At 37.8% G+C, this 17486-nt stretch overlaps 1 protein-coding gene across 7 annotated transcripts; it reads right to left on the minus strand.

Moving 5' to 3' along the window:
* Nucleotides 1–270: 270 nt before the first annotated feature.
* Nucleotides 271–15884, minus strand: LOC108257825 (zinc finger protein 431). Of its 7 annotated transcripts, none has more exons than XM_053675867.1 (5): nt 15688–15883; nt 6305–6385; nt 6120–6214; nt 5557–5684; nt 271–2591 (listed from the first exon to the last, which is right to left on the minus strand). In XM_053675867.1, the coding sequence occupies exons 4-5, from the start codon at nt 5614–5616 to the stop codon at nt 1404–1406; spliced, it is 1248 nt and encodes a 415-aa protein (XP_053531842.1). In that variant the 5' UTR covers nt 5617–5684; nt 6120–6214; nt 6305–6385; nt 15688–15883; the 3' UTR covers nt 271–1403. The 7 variants fall into 7 exon arrangements, with proteins under 7 accessions (XP_053531842.1, XP_053531843.1, XP_053531845.1 ...); XM_053675868.1 differs by having other exon boundaries at nt 5557–5700; XM_053675870.1 differs by having other exon boundaries at nt 4543–6214; nt 15688–15884.
* Between the last annotated feature and the right edge of the window lie 1602 nt (nt 15885–17486).

The following is a 17486-nucleotide window of genomic DNA, read 5'->3' on the forward strand; positions in this document are numbered from 1 at the left end:
TAAGGATGGGTTCCCTTTTGAGTCTGGTTCCTCTCAAGGTTTCTACCTCATATTGTCTCGGGGAGTTTTTCCTCACCACCGTCGCCTCTGGTTGCTCATTAGGGATAAATTCATACATTTAAAATTGCTTTGGGACAATGTCCACTGTTAAAAGCGCTAAATAAATGAACCTGAATTGAATTTTCTGCACGGTGGACTGTTGAATAGAATAGAAAACAATAAAGTAGTGTGAGAATATACAAGTATACAATTGAATAAATGTACACAACACAATTTGCAATATTTTAATAATACAGTGCAATATACAATATAACATGCAAGTACAGAATCATAAATTGCATATTAAGTCAATAAGGACAAAAAGAGATAAAGCCCATCAATTAGACATAAGGTCAGAAAAAAGAATACCCTTGACATCCCCCACATCTGAAATGATGGCTACGCCCCTGCACACATGCACACACACATTAATAGTTAGTAGCAGTTAGATTTCTTGGTGAGTAAAGATCACAAACACTCAACAATGTTAACTTTATGTTAAATGTGCCTTATGTACATCACACACCATCTGTTAGCTTGATGATAGTACAGTTAGATTCAGGACTCCAGAACGTAACAATATTTAACATTTGTTACAACAGGTTTATATCAATAGCTGTCTCTGTATATGACTGTGAGTATGTTTTTTTTGGTACACTGGATCTTTGCGACTGAACACACCAAGGTCATAGATGATAACATTCCCTTCCCCAGACTTCCTTCTTTTCTATTTCCCCTCCCTTCTCTTTTCTGTCCTTTCTACATAAGCAAGGTCTTTTCACTCTGTAGAATAGACTGATGTAGACATTTTGATATTTCTGTTGGTGATCTAAAGACAATCAAAGTGAACAATAAAGAGATTATGTGAAGATCAATTCAGACTCCTGATCATCTTTGCTGAATGTCTAACATGGCAACACAGCATCAGTGTTTTGCAGTTGCTTATCTCTGTCTCAATATTTAAACACTATTAGAATCCTTTGGTCTGGATTAAATTTAAGAATACGGCAATGCTGTGAGGCAGTGCATCGGATTTATGCTGTGATATCTGAAATATTTAGCCTGTTATACTATAATCCTTTTGGTGGATTTTGCCCAGCATATAATAGCATCATTCAAAATCTATTGATGGATAAACTGGTAGTAATGTAATTTGAGGAATAAACTCATAAAATATCCCACAGGTGAATTTTATTGGACAATTTGGACAAGAATTCTCTCTTCAAATTGCCTGTAAACACAACCATCATCGGTTGGCTTAGAAAGGTGTCCAGTATATATAATATTATAGTTGAATGCCTTTATGTCTCTTTACCTCACTTTTAAAAATTTTATATTAAAACATGTATCTTAATTTGACAAATTCACAGGTTAAGATCTGATGGCTTTATGTTAGAGCACTTGTGTGTCCTTAATGAACTTGAACAAGTATAGCTCCTCCCACAGTGTCTGCAGAGGGACGGCTTCTGTCCACTATGACTCTGCTGGTGGCTGTGGAGGGCACCCTGGTCACAAAAACTCTTCCCACACTGTGAGCAGTGATACGGCTTCTCTCCTGTGTGAATGCGCTCATGTCGTTGGAGATTACTCTGACAAGTAAAACTCTTCCCACACTGTCCACAGTGATACGGCTTCTCTCCTGTGTGGATGCGCTCATGCTGTTGGAGAGTACTCTGACGAGTAAAACTCTTCCCACACTGTCCACATAGATACGGCTTCTCTCCTGTGTGAACACGCTGGTGTTGTTGAAGATGAGTCTGACGAATAAAACTTTTCCCACACTGTGAGCAGTGATACGGCTTCTCTCCTGTGTGAATTCGCTCATGTTGTTGGAGAACACATAGTTGGGTAAAACTCTTCTCACACTGTCCGCAGTGATACGGCTTCTCTCCTGTGTGAATTCGCTGGTGTCGTTGGAGATAACTCTGACGAGTAAAACTTTTCCCACACTGTCCACAGTAATATGGCTTCTGTCCTGTGTGGATCCGCTCATGTATTTGGAGATAACTCTGGCAAGTAAAACTCCTCCCACACTGTGAGCAGTGATACGGCTTCTCCCCTGTGTGAATGCGCTCATGCTGTTGGAGATGACTCTGCCGAGTAAAACTCTTCCCACACTGTCCACAGTGATACGGCTTCTCTCCTGTGTGAATGCGCTTGTGTCGTTGGAGAGCACTGTGATGAGTAAAACTCTGCCCACACTGTCCACAGTGATATGGCTTCTCTCCTGTGTGAATGCGCTGGTGTCGTTGGAGAGTACTGTGATGAGTAAAACTCTTCCCACACTGGGAACAGTGATACGGCTTCTTTCCTGTGTGAATGCGCTCATGTCGTTGGAGATGACTCTGACAAGTAAAACTCTTCCCACACTGTCCACAGTCATATGGCTTCTCTCCTGTGTGAATACGATCATGTCGTTGGAGATGACTCTGACAAGTAAAACTCTTCCCGCAGTGTCCACAGTGATACGGCTTCTCTCCTGTGTGGATCCGCTTGTGATTTTTGAGATGACTTTTAGTAAAACTCTCCCCACAATCTGAGCAGTGGTACATCTGAAAAACACATTAAAATTATTCAAGAAGCTTAAATAATTATAGATTTTGTCCCCATGTGTTTATGGAATTGTTTTTGGAAACGTCTCCTACAATACTGTAATACGGCTTGACCACCCAATCACCCACCTTTAATAGCTGTAACAGCTTTGTAATTTTACATTTGTAATGTTAATTCCACTTATTGCTGCCCAATTTTACTAATGCCAAAACCACTGTGACTGATCAAGCCAAGATGAAGAAGACAGTCGATCTAACTTGCACATCATTTCTCATCACTAATCACACAGAAATAGTTCATGTAGATCTTTATATGTTTATAAAATTCAGAAACTAGCCATACAAAGATGACCTTGCTCTGGGCATCAATGTTTTTCCAAGCTGAAGCACTGAATGTGTTTAGACTCTGGAAAAGCAACGTGGAGCTTTGTGTTTCCAAATACAATGGATTACAGCATTATTGTAATCAACACACATTCTCTGTTAAAAAAAAAAAAAATCTGATTATCATTTGGGTGTGATGTTGTAGCTCATGCCACCTACATGCTTCTTAAAAATTCCAGTAAGGCCGCATCCCTGAGGACGCTAGGCTTGTGTGATATAATCAAACTCTACAGGATTTCGTGGAGTTTTCAGTGCTACTTTTGTGGATAACTGGAGAAATAGTTTTGCACGTTTAGTTTAGTTTTAGTTTAGTCTTTCACAGGGATGATGGTTGGCAAATGAGACCATTTAGGTGTACTCATATTCGACGCACATGAATGGAAGTGGGCTTTTACTGAATGCACATTGCGATTATGTCACATGATGGATCTTGGCCCAAATCTTCAAAAAAAATCTGCTGAAATTTTAAAAAATTGCAAGCTCCTTAGAATATTGCGGCATCGGCTTGACTTTGCATTGATTTGCATTATTTGGAGGAACTGAATAATGATGTTATCATCCCTACATGATATTGTAATTTGGGTGGGGGTTAGGGCTGTAAGAGTGTGTGGCGCACACATTATTCTATAGTTTTTGTCTGTGGAAGTAAAATGGACTGGAGGAAATGGCACCTATTAAATATAATTAAAATTCGCTCATTTATAACCAAACTATAAGGTGTAAAAGAGTATCAACAAGTTATAATCAATGAAATTAGTTAATCAACTAAATCTTATGCTTAAAGAGTTAAATGTTAATCACTATACTGGTACCTGTTCATGCCGCAAATGCATGTAATCTATTTGGAATGTAATTATTATTAGATTTTTTTAAAGAGAGCTGACTGTACCACACCACCATTAGAAACAACGTAAGGTGGGAGGCCCAAGCCAATGGTGGTGCATGGCCAAGGTCTGAATAAATAAAAAAATTTAAAAAGAGGGAAAAAACCAAACCTGATGAGATCAGTGTTTTAGAATTGTATAAAAGCATGTATCGAGGATAAGGGAGCTGATCTGCAGACCAGCTCGGCTTTGCTGTTTGAATAATAAAGCCTATCTTTTGACATCAATTCCCCAAGACTTGTAGAGTGCTTTTTGCTGAAGAAGATTCCACGACACTATCTAACAAGCTCAGTAAGTGTTACATTCCCATCTAATGAACTTAAGTTAGCTAGCTAACAGTTAGCAGGCTTGTTTTTTGGTTTGGTAATCTGCTAATTGTTTCAGAATTTACAACAGAAACATGCAATGAAATTAGTTCCTTTATTAATAATCTAAAGGCCACATAAAGTGTGAGCCCTGACCTGAACCCAGCTAAGACAGTTACGTTGTAAAGAAGTAACTGGACCATATTCATCCCAAAGACATACCAAATAACATTCCAGCCACATAACCTTCTGATTCCTGTATTCGTCATGGCGATGTTATAGTTGGAACGTAGTGAGTACGTCCCAATGACCATGGTCAGGAGTCTGATCATTTAATCCTTTCAATCACAACTCAAGAATATATGAGCGGCTGCTTACCTGTCTTCCATGACTATTCTTCAGCCTCAACTTCACATTTATTTCTAACATCTCACTTCTTTGGTCGGGGTGGATATGTGATTCTCGAGCTATTCCTTTAAGGACAGCAAGCTAATTTGTTTACTTTGAAACCCATATAGGACTGACTTTCATTCCCTGCCTTCATATTCAAATGTTTTTAATGGAAATTGTTTTGGTGGAAGCAATTAAAACAATGCAATTATAAATGGTATTTGCTGTGGAATTTCTATTTGACCCATCATCTCAAAACGTAGTCATAAGAAAAACCTGTGCCTCAATTAACATCAATTACATTTATAATTTTTCCAAACTTACTAAGCGAATACATAACCATTAAGCTAAACAATTATTTTGTAGTCTTACCAACAAATTCATATGCAGAACAAAAAAAAATACTTAATAAATATTTTAATTAATAGATTATAATTATGCATATACATTAATAAATTAATGTAACCAAAGAAAAAGCCATATTCTTCAAAAAATACACGTCTCATCATCTTGGTCATGTCTCTGGTCCTGCTGCTGAAAATGAAAAGTATATTTTACAGAAATTAACTACACATTAGGGTAGATACTACACTTAAATTTTTAAAGGAGCTCTTGTGCTACGAATTACAAAAACCTAAGAGCAAAATAAAAATTTTATGAGCACAAGCTTTTTTTTTTCTTTTTTTTTTATAAAACAGATAGTTCCGGTCACAGTCATAATGTAAAATTAACACTCAACTAGTGTTGAAGCTTAGAAGACCTGATAATAGTTTAGTTCATCACGTTAAGTGGCCAAATTAAAGCTAAAAGGGAAGTACAAATCTCATTTTTGACCTCATTTTTTATTTTTCACAAGTCTCTCGTTCGTGTGCAAATGAACAAAACAGGGCATTTAATTCCGAAATTGAGTTTTAAAGACAAAAATACAACATATTCCACACCTAGAGTGGCAAACTTTACATGGGCAAAATTTATGAATAAAGATAGATTGATAGTGCTTACCTTTTCCTCAGAGTCTGTCTGCCCTTGAAAATTGGTGGTTACTGGCAAAATTAGGTGCATCCGCAGTACTCCAAAAATCCGATTCTGTGCGCTGCTAACAGTTTAAACTTCACAGAGAAGTTTCATGCCTTCCTTAAAAAAAATCTTCCATTCACAATGATATAATATTATGAAAAATCACCATTTTCTAAGCAAAATGTTTGGTAGTTGTTGTAAATTGCCCTTTTGCTGGCAGATATTTGCCATTGAAGTATGACAAACAATATCAAAAGATAATAAAATTCAGAAGTCGCTTCATTTACTTAAGTAAAATGTTTTGATATATATAGTAAATTTCCCATATTATATCCAAATGGCAACTTGACCAAGACGTGGTAACAACGTTGTCAAAGTAATATCATGCTGATGAAAAGAGACTAAATGGTGACGTCATCACAATGCACTTTGTTTGCTGGGACGTTTTCTGCTTGTTGTATATAGTGTTGTAATGGTTACTTAACTATAAATTAATTCTCCGGAGTTTAAAAATGAAAATAGAAATCAGACACATGACTAAACTTTACCTTTGAGCCAGTAGCAGCAGGAGTCTGTGGAGATTTTCCTAAAGAGCGCCGTCTGGACTCTGACTTCATTATAAGAGGTGTAAAGAATCAGGACACTGGAAAAAAAACACAGAGATTCATGACTCCAGAATCTCCACTAACCTGTTAACCGAGCAGCTCAGGTGGGAAATTTCAGATGAACTCACCTTTAGTGATTATACGCAGAATATCAGAGCTTCGAAGCTGTGTGGAGAAGGAAGTTCCGTGACCAAGCGCATGTCGGTTTCCTGTAATGACATCATCGATGACTATGTGAAGCTTTCAACTTCAGCCTCTTCACTCTTAAGCCGTGTCCGAAATCGCTCACTCGTTCACTCATTCACTATTCCCTATATAGCGAATGACAAATGAGTCCACTAGATGGGGAAGAAGTGAAGAAAACTGAGTGAGCAAATTCAGACGCTGATGTATGTACCGTGCGGAGAGAATTCTCTCATGGACATTACTGTTATTGTATCGTAAAACAGTAAAGTTCATTTTCTCACTGTTCATTTGTCACGTTTATTATATTAGTTGATAAAGAGAACAAAAACAACTGCTTGCCATGTTAATTTACTATTAGGCTGATATATATTTTTTTTAATTAATTATATTTTAAAAATAAAAGAGAATAGAAACACTACTGTCTGTCACATTTATTTAATTTGTTTATTTGAAAAAAAATTTAAAGAACTATTTTCGCTGGGTTTAATTTTAGAGGGGTTTCCTGTCAGTGTACTCAAGCTAACTCCTGAGGTAAACCTGCCGTAAAATGCACTCTGTCTGGTTAGTTTTGGTGATTTTTATTTTTTTTTTTTACCTAAAGAGAGAAAAGCGGATTTCCGAAAGAATAACGACTTCAAGCTTTAACCCTCTTACCCCGTATGGCCGAAAAACCGGCTTGCCCGTCTTTGATCTATTCCCGTAAGGACGATAGACCGGCTTGGTCATCTATGCCAAATCCCCATAAGGCCGATATAGAGGATTTACAGTGTAAATGTTGTCCCCGTAAGGCCGGTGTACCGGCATTACTCTGCTAAGATTCCTTACTTATTACTTATCGGCATTACGATGAAGCTGATCCAAGCGTGAATATTGGTGTAATAGTAGAAGTGAACTAAAAATGCCAAAGGGAAAAGCTAATCGTGTTCCAGCTAAAGTTCAACCTGCAGTGAACACAGGTACATCTAAAACAGTGAAAAAAAAGAAAAAAAACATACACAGTTACACAGGCGAGAGCGAGGATTCTAGATAGTGACAGCAGTGAAAGTTCAGGCGATGTTGAAACCGAAACCGAAACTAACAGAGATGCAAACTCTCCTGGTTCAGACCCTGATCCGTCTTCATCTTCAGCATCAACCAGTGCTGGGGTCTGGAGTCATAACCTGACCATCTCTGTGCATTCGTGAAAACACTACCTGCTGGTCTGATTATCACCAGAAACTTGACTTTTGGCGCTAAAATGCATTTATTTATTTATTATTTACTTGAATTTATTCAAAGGCATTGACCACGCTGATGCTCGTATGGTACTTCTAAATGAGTAGAAGGATTTTAGCGAGCATTTTTTCGTCATTTCTCTAGTTAAGCATTGTGCTCTAAGTTTAGTAAAAACACTGAACTGCTTCATTTAAGTAATATTACACAAATACATTATTATAAGTTGTTTCAAGGCCTAAAAATGTTAAAATTAAAATGTTGATTTTGGCCCAGGAACTCAGGGTTGGCGTGATGTTTCTCTGGGGAATATAGGGTTATGGGACATAATACTGTGGGAACTTAGGGGTAAGAGGGTTAAGACGTGCTTTGTTAGCTTGAAGATGCCATCTATCGGTAAGAAGACATTAGATAAAATACATCCAGCTGTTAACTAAATAACTGAAGACTAGATCCTTCCAACTCCTGTAAGAATGGTAAATGGTCTGCACTTATGTAGCGCTTTTATCCAAAACACTTTACACTGTGTCTCATTCACCCATTCACACACACAAATGGTAGCAGAGCTGCCATGCAAGGCGTTAACTTGCCATCGGGACATTTTTCACAAACAAATTTTAAATAAAATCAGACTATTCCACATATCAATGGATCATTCTGTGCTCCCCGTTGACTCCAGACCCGGATAACATTCCTTATGTGCTGAATACTTCGGTAGGTTTTGGCTCAGACCCAGCATTATACACGGCGAGACTAGATGATGGAACTCAATACAAATATAACCCATTTTTAAAATTAAATTGGACTACTTCACACGCGCCATTTGGTGCCCTGATCCGACCCCATACCGGGATAATTAACCCTAATCCACTGGCCACCATAATACTTAATTCTGATATTCAAATGCTGCACTAAAAGTTTACATATTTGTATATTATATTGCAGATGGCTTATATCAACAATTAGGTTTATTGATCTGCGTTTTAACCTCGACTCTGTTTCATTTGGTTTTGGCAGGAGAGGACAGACAGCGTTTCTGAAGTGTCTTAATGCTCCAGGATGCCAATACATACGTGATATACATCAACTAGGGAAACTTCTCCTGGTCAGTTTACAGAAGGCAACATACGGAGTAATCTTTCCAGATCCCATCCATAAAAAATGACTGACATTACAGATTCGGATGGGACTAAAATCCCAGAGACATTGTGGTAATAATTATATGTTACTCAAATCCATGTGTAAAACTAATCCAGTGCAAATAGAGTTTTAGAACTAATGTGGAACACCTGAAACTAGTTTCCTTACAGTTTAATCTTTATTACAGTAACAAACAAAACAAATCTACACAACAGCAAAGAGAAGGGAAATTATTCAATTATAATATTATTATAATATTATTATTAAAGAAGGGAAATTATTAAACAAAATGTACAATGAATACTGAACCCCCCCACACACACATCACATTAGAGTGATATAATCTCAATCTTTTCTAATCAAAATTTTAAATTCTTTTTGGAAACCATGGACTCCACATCCACTAAAGAGGAGAGGGAACATCGGGCTTTTTATGAGCATTCAGTTCAAAAGCCTGCTTCTCAGATGTTATGGGCGTGCTTTAGTGCCTATGGAATGGGCAGCTCGCACATCTGGAAAGGCACTATCAATGCTGAAAGGTATAGAGGTTTTAGAGCAACATATGCCTCCATCGAGATTCCATCCCATCTTTATTTCTGAGAGACTGGCACAGGGCCATAATTTTAAACTTTCCCTCTGCTGAAAGAAAAGACATCTGTAGATGTCTCCAGCTACAAATAAAAAATGAGGAAGACACAACAACTATCAGAATCAACATATACAACCCCAATTCCAAAAAAGTTGGAACACTGTGTAAAATGTAAATAAAAACAGAATGCAATGATTTGCAAATCTCATAATCCTATATGTTATTCACAATAGAACATACATATCAAATGTTTAAACTGAGGAAATGTACCAGTAAGGTCATTTGAATTTGATGGCCTCAACACATCTCAAAAAGTGCCCATGGAATGGGCCGCTTGCACATCTGGAAAGGCACCATCAATGCTGAAAGGTATTTGCAGGTTTTAGAGCAACATATGCTTCCATCCAGATTCCATATCATCTTTACTTCTGAAAGACTCTGCCTCTCTAAGATCCACTTTTTATACCCAATCATGTTACTGACCTGTTCCCAGTTAACCTAATTAGTTGCAAAATGTTCTTCCAACTGTTTCTTTTTAGTAACACTTACTTTTCAAGCCTTTTTTTGCCCCGTCCCAGCTTTTTTTCAGACGTGTTGCGGCCATCAATTTCAAAATGACCTTATTTTTTCCTTAAAATGGTATATTTCCTCAGTTTAAACATTTGATATAATTTTCTGTGTTCTATTATGAATAACGGATTCATGAGATTTGCAAATCATTACATTGTTTTTTTATTTACATTTTACACAACATCCCAACTTTTTTGGAATTGGGGTTGTAATTGCTTAATTCCTCAAATAAGTTCTTTTATTTCTTCATTTTTTTTCCCCCAAGACGTCTGATACCCTAGAGCACCCTTTTCTGTTTAAGTTTTTAGAAATCTTTAACTTTGGTCCCATGTTTCGTAGTGTCATTTCCATGTTCTGTAATGATATTTTTAGTAGTGTTTCCCTGAACCTGGGTCTATCACCCAGAATTCAGATTAAATGAGGAATAGCCAAGGATGCCCTATTTCACCATTACTGTTTAATCTAGGAGTTGAATTAATGTCTTTATTTATCCATCCATCTTCTACCACTTACTCCTTCTTCAGGGTCGTGGGAAAACCTGGAGCCAATCCCAGGGATTGGCCACAGACACCTTAGACATGCCAATCAGCCTACCATGCATGTCTTTGGACTGGGGGAGGAAACCGGAGTACCCGGAGGACACGGGGAGAACATGCAAACTCCGCATGTGGCCCCGTGGCCACACGTGGCCCCGGCAGGAATCGAACCCCAGACCCTGGAGGTTTGAGGCGAACGTGCTAACCACTAAGCCACCGTGCACCCCCGGTCGGATAATATAGGCATTGGTAGGACTTTCTCCAGAAGTCAGTCTGCAGATGGCACTCTCTTAATTCTTAATAACAAAAGAGCTGCTTCTATCAGTTACTGATAAAATTGCCATTTTTTCAAAGGCTTCAGGTCTGACCCTAAACTTAAAGTGTGAACTAATGGTTACTCATCACTGTACTTTAAAATAAATAGAGGGTATTCCAGTAAAAGAGGAGGTTAAGTACCTAGGGGTTATGATTACCAAGAATTGTGCTAATAGAGAACACGCAAAATTCAAATCTCAAATTGAAGGAATGAAAAAAAAAAATCCTTAAAATCATTGGTTATCTAGAGACTCATCTATTTTGGGCAGAATCCTCTTGACTAAAACTGAAGGAATATTCCAACTTAGATATTTCTCACAAACCTTGTGTATGTGCCCCAAAAGTACGGAAAAATAAAAACATACTATTTGCATAAATTCCATGAGGATAAAGAGTATGAAAATGGAGGCTTGAAAGCCACTGATTTTGAATCTCTTCTTGGTGCATTGAGAATAAAATGACTTAGAGAACATTTAATAAAGACTAATTCAATATGGTGTGTCGACAGGCCTGCGGCTGGCACAAGAGGGAAAGAGCGCTCCTCCCGCGACTGCCGCTATGGTGCTGAAGAGACATCTCTGCTTCAGCACCACCAATGTTTTGGACAGCCGGAGAGCGCGTGGCTGCAGGGCGGGGCCGCCGACACACACACGGCTGGCGGCCGATGATCAACGCAACCGCTCTCCACCATCCAGCAGCCGACGGGAGAGAATAAAAGGGCCATCCTCCGCCAGCAAAGGGAGAGAGAGCCCCCGAGGTATGCATGATCATTTGTTTTGTGGCTCTTGCAGAGGATTTGGAGGGAACGGAGGATTTCGCCCCCAGGCTGCACCCACGGCGCCGTCTGAGTGCAGAACGGGATCTCAGCCGCTGGGAAAGCCCCCAGCACGGCAGCCCCGTGGACGACACCAGCGCCCGAGCACCTCACCCCACTGCACCTCCTTTGCACCCCACACCCTCTCGGAATTTAAATAAACTCTGCACGTTTGCCCAAGAAATGGCCTCTTGTGAGTCTGTGCTCATGTTACGACACAGGAGCAGAAGCAGGTGCAGATCAACATCTTTATTTTTACACAGCAGACAAAACACAGGAAACACGGTCTATACTGGACAAGATTAACTAGGTAAAACATAGAACTAAAGTCTAGGCATGGAACGAGAGCCGTACATGGAAATAAGACCGCTTAGCATACGTAACGCATTCACTATCACTTTCAAGTATATGGATAATACTGCGCGAAATGCACAGCAACACGAGGGGTTTAAATAACCAACATAACCGACCTTAAGTACAGACAGCTTGAACCAATAATGAGACACCCTCGAACATAAACCAATACCGGAACAGGAAGATAATCTATGTATCATTCGTTCTTTGTACATTCAATTAAGAACCAAATATCATAAAATGAAACAATGGCTTGTTATTATTTATTTACAAATCCAAAATGATAAAACAAATAAGTTGTTTTCTGTTCTTTCAATCTCATGCTCAAGTTAAAAATAAGAAATTAGAAAATGGGTCTAATGTCAGCCAACCGAAGAAAATAAAATTTTAAAATGAAACCTATGACCCCGAAATTACTTGTTTCTTCACGTGTTGTGCTGGATAAAGTTGTTCTTGCTGAAGAGCATGGAGAGCTTGGTGCTATTTAAGGGAGCCTGACGCGACAAACTTGGTCACCCACCCAATGCAAAACGTCATCAAAATAATCTCAATTATTTGTGCTGGTTTGTGCCGTAAGAATTTTTGTGCTGCTTCGGTTTTTGAGATATTAGAATAATATTTATTGGTCATTCTGAGGTCACTCAACCCCCCCACATGCTCCAAATTCACCCCAAATAGTCTCGTTTATTTGTGCCACTAAAAGTTTTTGTGCTGCTTCCTTTTTAAAAATATTAGACATTGACTTATAGGCGCAAATCTCCTCGGTGTAAGCAAACTTTTAGAGTCAAAGCGCCGAAGACTTTGTCAAGACTAATCATCTCATCATTTGTTCACTAAACAATTATCTTTATTTCATTCACTGGTCTCTCATGATTTAACTTTTTATTTATTTACAAGGAGAATCATCTGCTACACTTCACTGCCACCACTAGGTTTAAGTGACACTTCTATTCAAGATGCTCTGGTGGAAATTAGTGTTAAGTTAGTATAGGAAAAGTCAACATAAGTTACTAAATCAAAATTCTGGAAAGTGTAAGAACAATGTTTTAACACTGTCAGTTACAATATTATTAATCAAGCATAATGGTACAACATTCAAGAGAGCTAAGATTGTGAATGTTTATTGAACAGAAAACTCAATGCTAATACTAATATGCCTAATGTAGCTATAAAATGCTAATTACAGCTACACATGTGACCCAAGTTAGTTTTTTGAATATGTTGTGCATCTAGGGTCAACATTACCATATTGGTCCTAAATTATAAGATATATTATCCTTATATATTATTACTATATTATCCTTGTATTCAATAAACTACAGTAATACAGGAGTTTATACTGTACATGACATTGAGTCAGGATTATTTCAGTGGGTAATTATGTTTAGCTTGTGCCAGATGCCCAGGAAACCAGCAGTTGACAGAGATTCCATTTTCACAGTCCTCCATTCATCAAAAGAGGCCATAGTACAAAATGGTAACATAGCTACTCCTAATCAGAGCATCTGGACAGAGCTTAGTGAGCAACTAGAAAACAAGATCACTGCAAAGGCTCTATATACTTTTGTTAAATTAAACAGACAACATCTAGAGTGCTTTAGGGTTTATTTATGAAAGTGATCAAACAAGTGGCAGTAGTGAGGACACTGATTGAGCCAGGGTCCCTTTCCCCCAGCCCAAAAGATTGTTGTACTTTTGATCTTGAAGTTCAATTTCAGAAATGGATTGAATTTATGCCTGAAACAGTTCAATACAAAAACAAGTTCTCTAAAACACAAAAAAGGGAATACACAGTTTAATTAAAAGCACTGATGACTCCCTGCACACTTGCTGTCCCAATGTCTCAATGCAATGTCTGGTAACGCATGTGCAGATAGCCAAAGAACTGTGTGAGGGTAGAACGGAACCCCATGTATGGAGGGCATCAGAGGCAACAAAGCTGATGGATTTTGGAGATCCTGAGCCAAGCCATCTGCCTAATTTGCCCACCCTGCACAAAGCAAGAGAGAAATGACTTAGAATTAGGCAACAAGGATCCTATATTGTCACCGCAGATGTCAAAATACAGTGCACCTCACAGTGGTAGCATTAAAGACATTGGACTGGACAAGTTTTTCCTGTCACCACTGGAGTCAAACACAAATGTATACATACAAGTCACTATCAAAGACATCTACCCACCCCACTGCGAATTTTGATGCAACTGGCTAAGTAGTGAGGAAACCACAGAGACCAAATGGCATGCCTGGCCGTATCTTCTAATATCAGGGCATTCTGGCAGGGGGTGAGAGTTCAAGTGTCCCGGTGGTGCAAATGCTGTCTGAGAGACACGACATTAACCCGATAACACATTGGCTGACTGAATGGATACGTGCAGGTGTAGTGCAGTGATTGCATTGTTTAAATTTTATTACACAAGTTCAAGTATTTTTGTTGTAGGCCACACAATCTTGTTTTCCTACTCCTGCTGGGAGAAGAAGTCTCTGCTTTTCTGGAAGTCAGGCTTGATGGTGTTTGCACTCAAGTCTTGGTTTGAAGACAGATCGTGGCTTGTAAGTATTAAGTGTTTTTAAGTTTAAGTTTTTAAAAAGGTCCATTATTTGTGTTAATGGATGTTCAATAGTACACAGTAATTCAGTTTCACAAGTAAAATCATATCGGCTTAATTCTTAATTCATTGAGTCATGAGTTTCCACATACATGGCTTAGTTATGTATAAACACAGCACTACAGGAAACAGATTATGGCATGTGTATTTATTTATGACAATGTTAATATTACTACTGTTACTCACATAAGATACAGTAACAAGTAAAAACACTTACCTTGGAGTTCGGGTTACATTTCACACATCCTGTGATCCGCTGTGTCCCTTAAAATTTGAAAACGCGCAGTGCATAGGTAACAATTAAGACTATTTAATGTGATTTGGTTTGCCGTTTGAATTTTTCCCCCATGTACTTCAACGGCGTTGTTATATATACACACATATACACACACAAACACACAATTAAAAAAAGAGAAGACAGTCGCAAAAACGAAGCTTTTAGCGGCACAAACGATTGAGCCTATTTGGGGTAAATTTGGAGCATGTGGGGGGGCTGGTGACGTCATCGCATATAAATGAATGTTTAATATTTTAAAAACCGAAGCAGGACAAACGGAATTTTTAGCAGCACAAACCAGCACAAACGATTGAGTCTATTTTGCCGACGTTTTGCATTGGGTGGGGTGAACTTCACGCAGGTAGAGAGGTGTACCCCTCAGAGAGGACGGCAGAAACTTTAACTGCGGTTAAACCCGTCGCTCTTCCTGAAAACCCTAACCCTAACCGCAGGTAAATTTTGGGGGTGTGGCTTTTACATATTTTTAGACACTTTTCAGAAAGCCGAAAACGAGCGAGCTCCTACACAACCAAAGCAATTTAACTTTCCACATAATGATACTTTTTAAATAAATAAATTATTATTTAATCCCTGTATGAAACATGTTTGTTTTTCATCTCTTGCTTCTTCCTCCTTGTGGACTTGGTTTTTGTTTCATGTTCTCTTTTTCTTTTGTTCTGGTTGTTGTGTCTTACGGTGTAATTGTGTTCCTGTCTTGTGGTGTATATTCAATTCCATCAATACTCACACTTTTATTACTCTTCACTAACCCAAACTAAAGGTTAGAACATGATACATCATTTATATGGAGTTATAAACCACGCGTTATTATCACTAAGCGCTATGAGCTAAATAAACCAGCACAGGGGAGTTGATTTGGATTGGTATTGTTATTATTTTATTTACTTACCTACCAGTTTCCACAGAGATCCTCACTTCCGGTCTGGTGATTCCGGGTTGTTTAAAAGGTTCGTGAAGTGATCTCGGTTTTAACAGAGCAGGATTTAACGCGTCAGAGTATGTGTTTCAGTTCTTTAGCTGCCACCTCGACCCATTCTTTTTCTCTCTCTCACACACACACAGCAGCTGAGCGTGTAGTGAAGGAAGCGCATGCGCACTGCGCTTTAAACCAATGCCGCCACCTTCGGTTCGCCTCTTACAGATGACGTCAACTCTTCACACCACCTCCGGAATGTGGGAGTTGTAGGGTTGCCAAAAGTAATGCAAAACGTTAAATAACTAGTTTGTACCCGGAAACACAGCGCGTGATGCTGACGTCAGCAGTTCGTCTCTTTTCGTCAGAAAAAGCTGTGACAAAGCTTGGTAAAATTATATATATATATATATATATATATATATATATATATATATATATATATATATATATATATATATATATATATATATAAACTTGGCTAACAGTCCAGAAATATGGCACTCTCAGAAATTCCGGCCTTCTTTTAATTGACAGGATATAATCTGCCCTGGTCATCGGATGTTTTTAAATTATACCGATTATTGGTACATCAGTGCATTTCTAATTATTATGAATATGCATTAATTATTAGTTCTATGTAACAGTTATGAATTATTTAAATTTTCTATTAATATTTTTTTTTATAATGGCCTATAATGAATTAATAATTTTAAAAAACTGTATTGCAGTGTTGTTGTTGTTGTTGTTGTTGTTTTCTGCATGGGGTGTACATGTGATAACAACTGTTTATGTAAATATTCTCACTGTTTATGATATCAGTAAATGGTATTTACACTAAATGACAATATTTCTGTTAAAATTGTAATTCTAATGAAAGATTCTAAAAATGTAATAATAACATTTTATTTTTTAAAATTTAAAAAGGGGTAATTCACAAACAATATATGAAAACAAGTCAGAAAATTATATAAATAAGTTTTATAATATTAACATTTAGCTTTCATTGCATAATTGTTCATACAATGACAGTGAATTTTGTCATGGGCTCGCATTCTGTCTAAGATCTTGGTTTGTAAAAACAAAACAAACAAAAACAAACAACAACAAACTCTGAGAAACTCAGTTGTTGGCTTTTGTTGAACCTATTGCAGTTCGGTTTTGCAACGTCAGAAGTCTTTCAGTGGACTAGACCAGATGCCTGTCCAGGTTAACGCTCTTCCGCTGTCTAGATCTTTGTAAACTGCAATGAAATACAGGCAGTACAAGTGCCTGTAACCAACAATAATTATTGTAAATGGCGGTGAATATTATACAGCTTTCTGGGTTTCATTTTCTTTAATTGGTTATCGCACACTTTAATTCAGTTCAAATAATTTGTGACCAACATCAAATTAAACAAGTTTTTGAATCCATCCACTTCATCCAACTCTATTGTATATAATACATGTTTTGTATTTGCTTTTACAATTTATTTTTCTTTAATCCCCCCTTTCGTTTATCTCTTTACTTTGTTATGATTTGTATGAAATCTTGACTTTATAAATGCCTAATAATGCTAATGATAATGAAGATTAGAGTGTGTTTATGTCTGTTACATGTTTACAACATCTTAATTAATTGTTATTAATTCTGTATTTAGCAAGTCAAAGAATTGGTTGTTTAAAATCATCCATAAACATGTGAACGAGAAGGATTCATTCACCTAAAACAGAAGTTCTCAAAGTTTTGCAATTACCCCCCCCCCCCCCGCCCCCGCCTTACCTATCATGTGG

This window comes from Ictalurus punctatus, chromosome 25, assembly GCF_001660625.3.
Source record: "Ictalurus punctatus breed USDA103 chromosome 25, Coco_2.0, whole genome shotgun sequence".
Lineage (NCBI taxonomy): Eukaryota > Metazoa > Chordata > Actinopteri > Siluriformes > Ictaluridae > Ictalurus > Ictalurus punctatus.

Excerpts from the sequence above, each read along its gene's own strand:
- LOC108257825 (XM_047150966.2), bottom strand. The coding sequence starts at position 6,188 with ATGAAGTCAGAGTCCAGACGGCGCTCTTTAGGAAAATCTCCACAGACT. Across the intron at positions 2,592-6,119 it reads CTGCTGCTACTGGCTCAAAG|ATGTACCACTGCTCAGATTG; the intron begins GTAAAGTTTAGT and ends TGTGTTTTTCAG.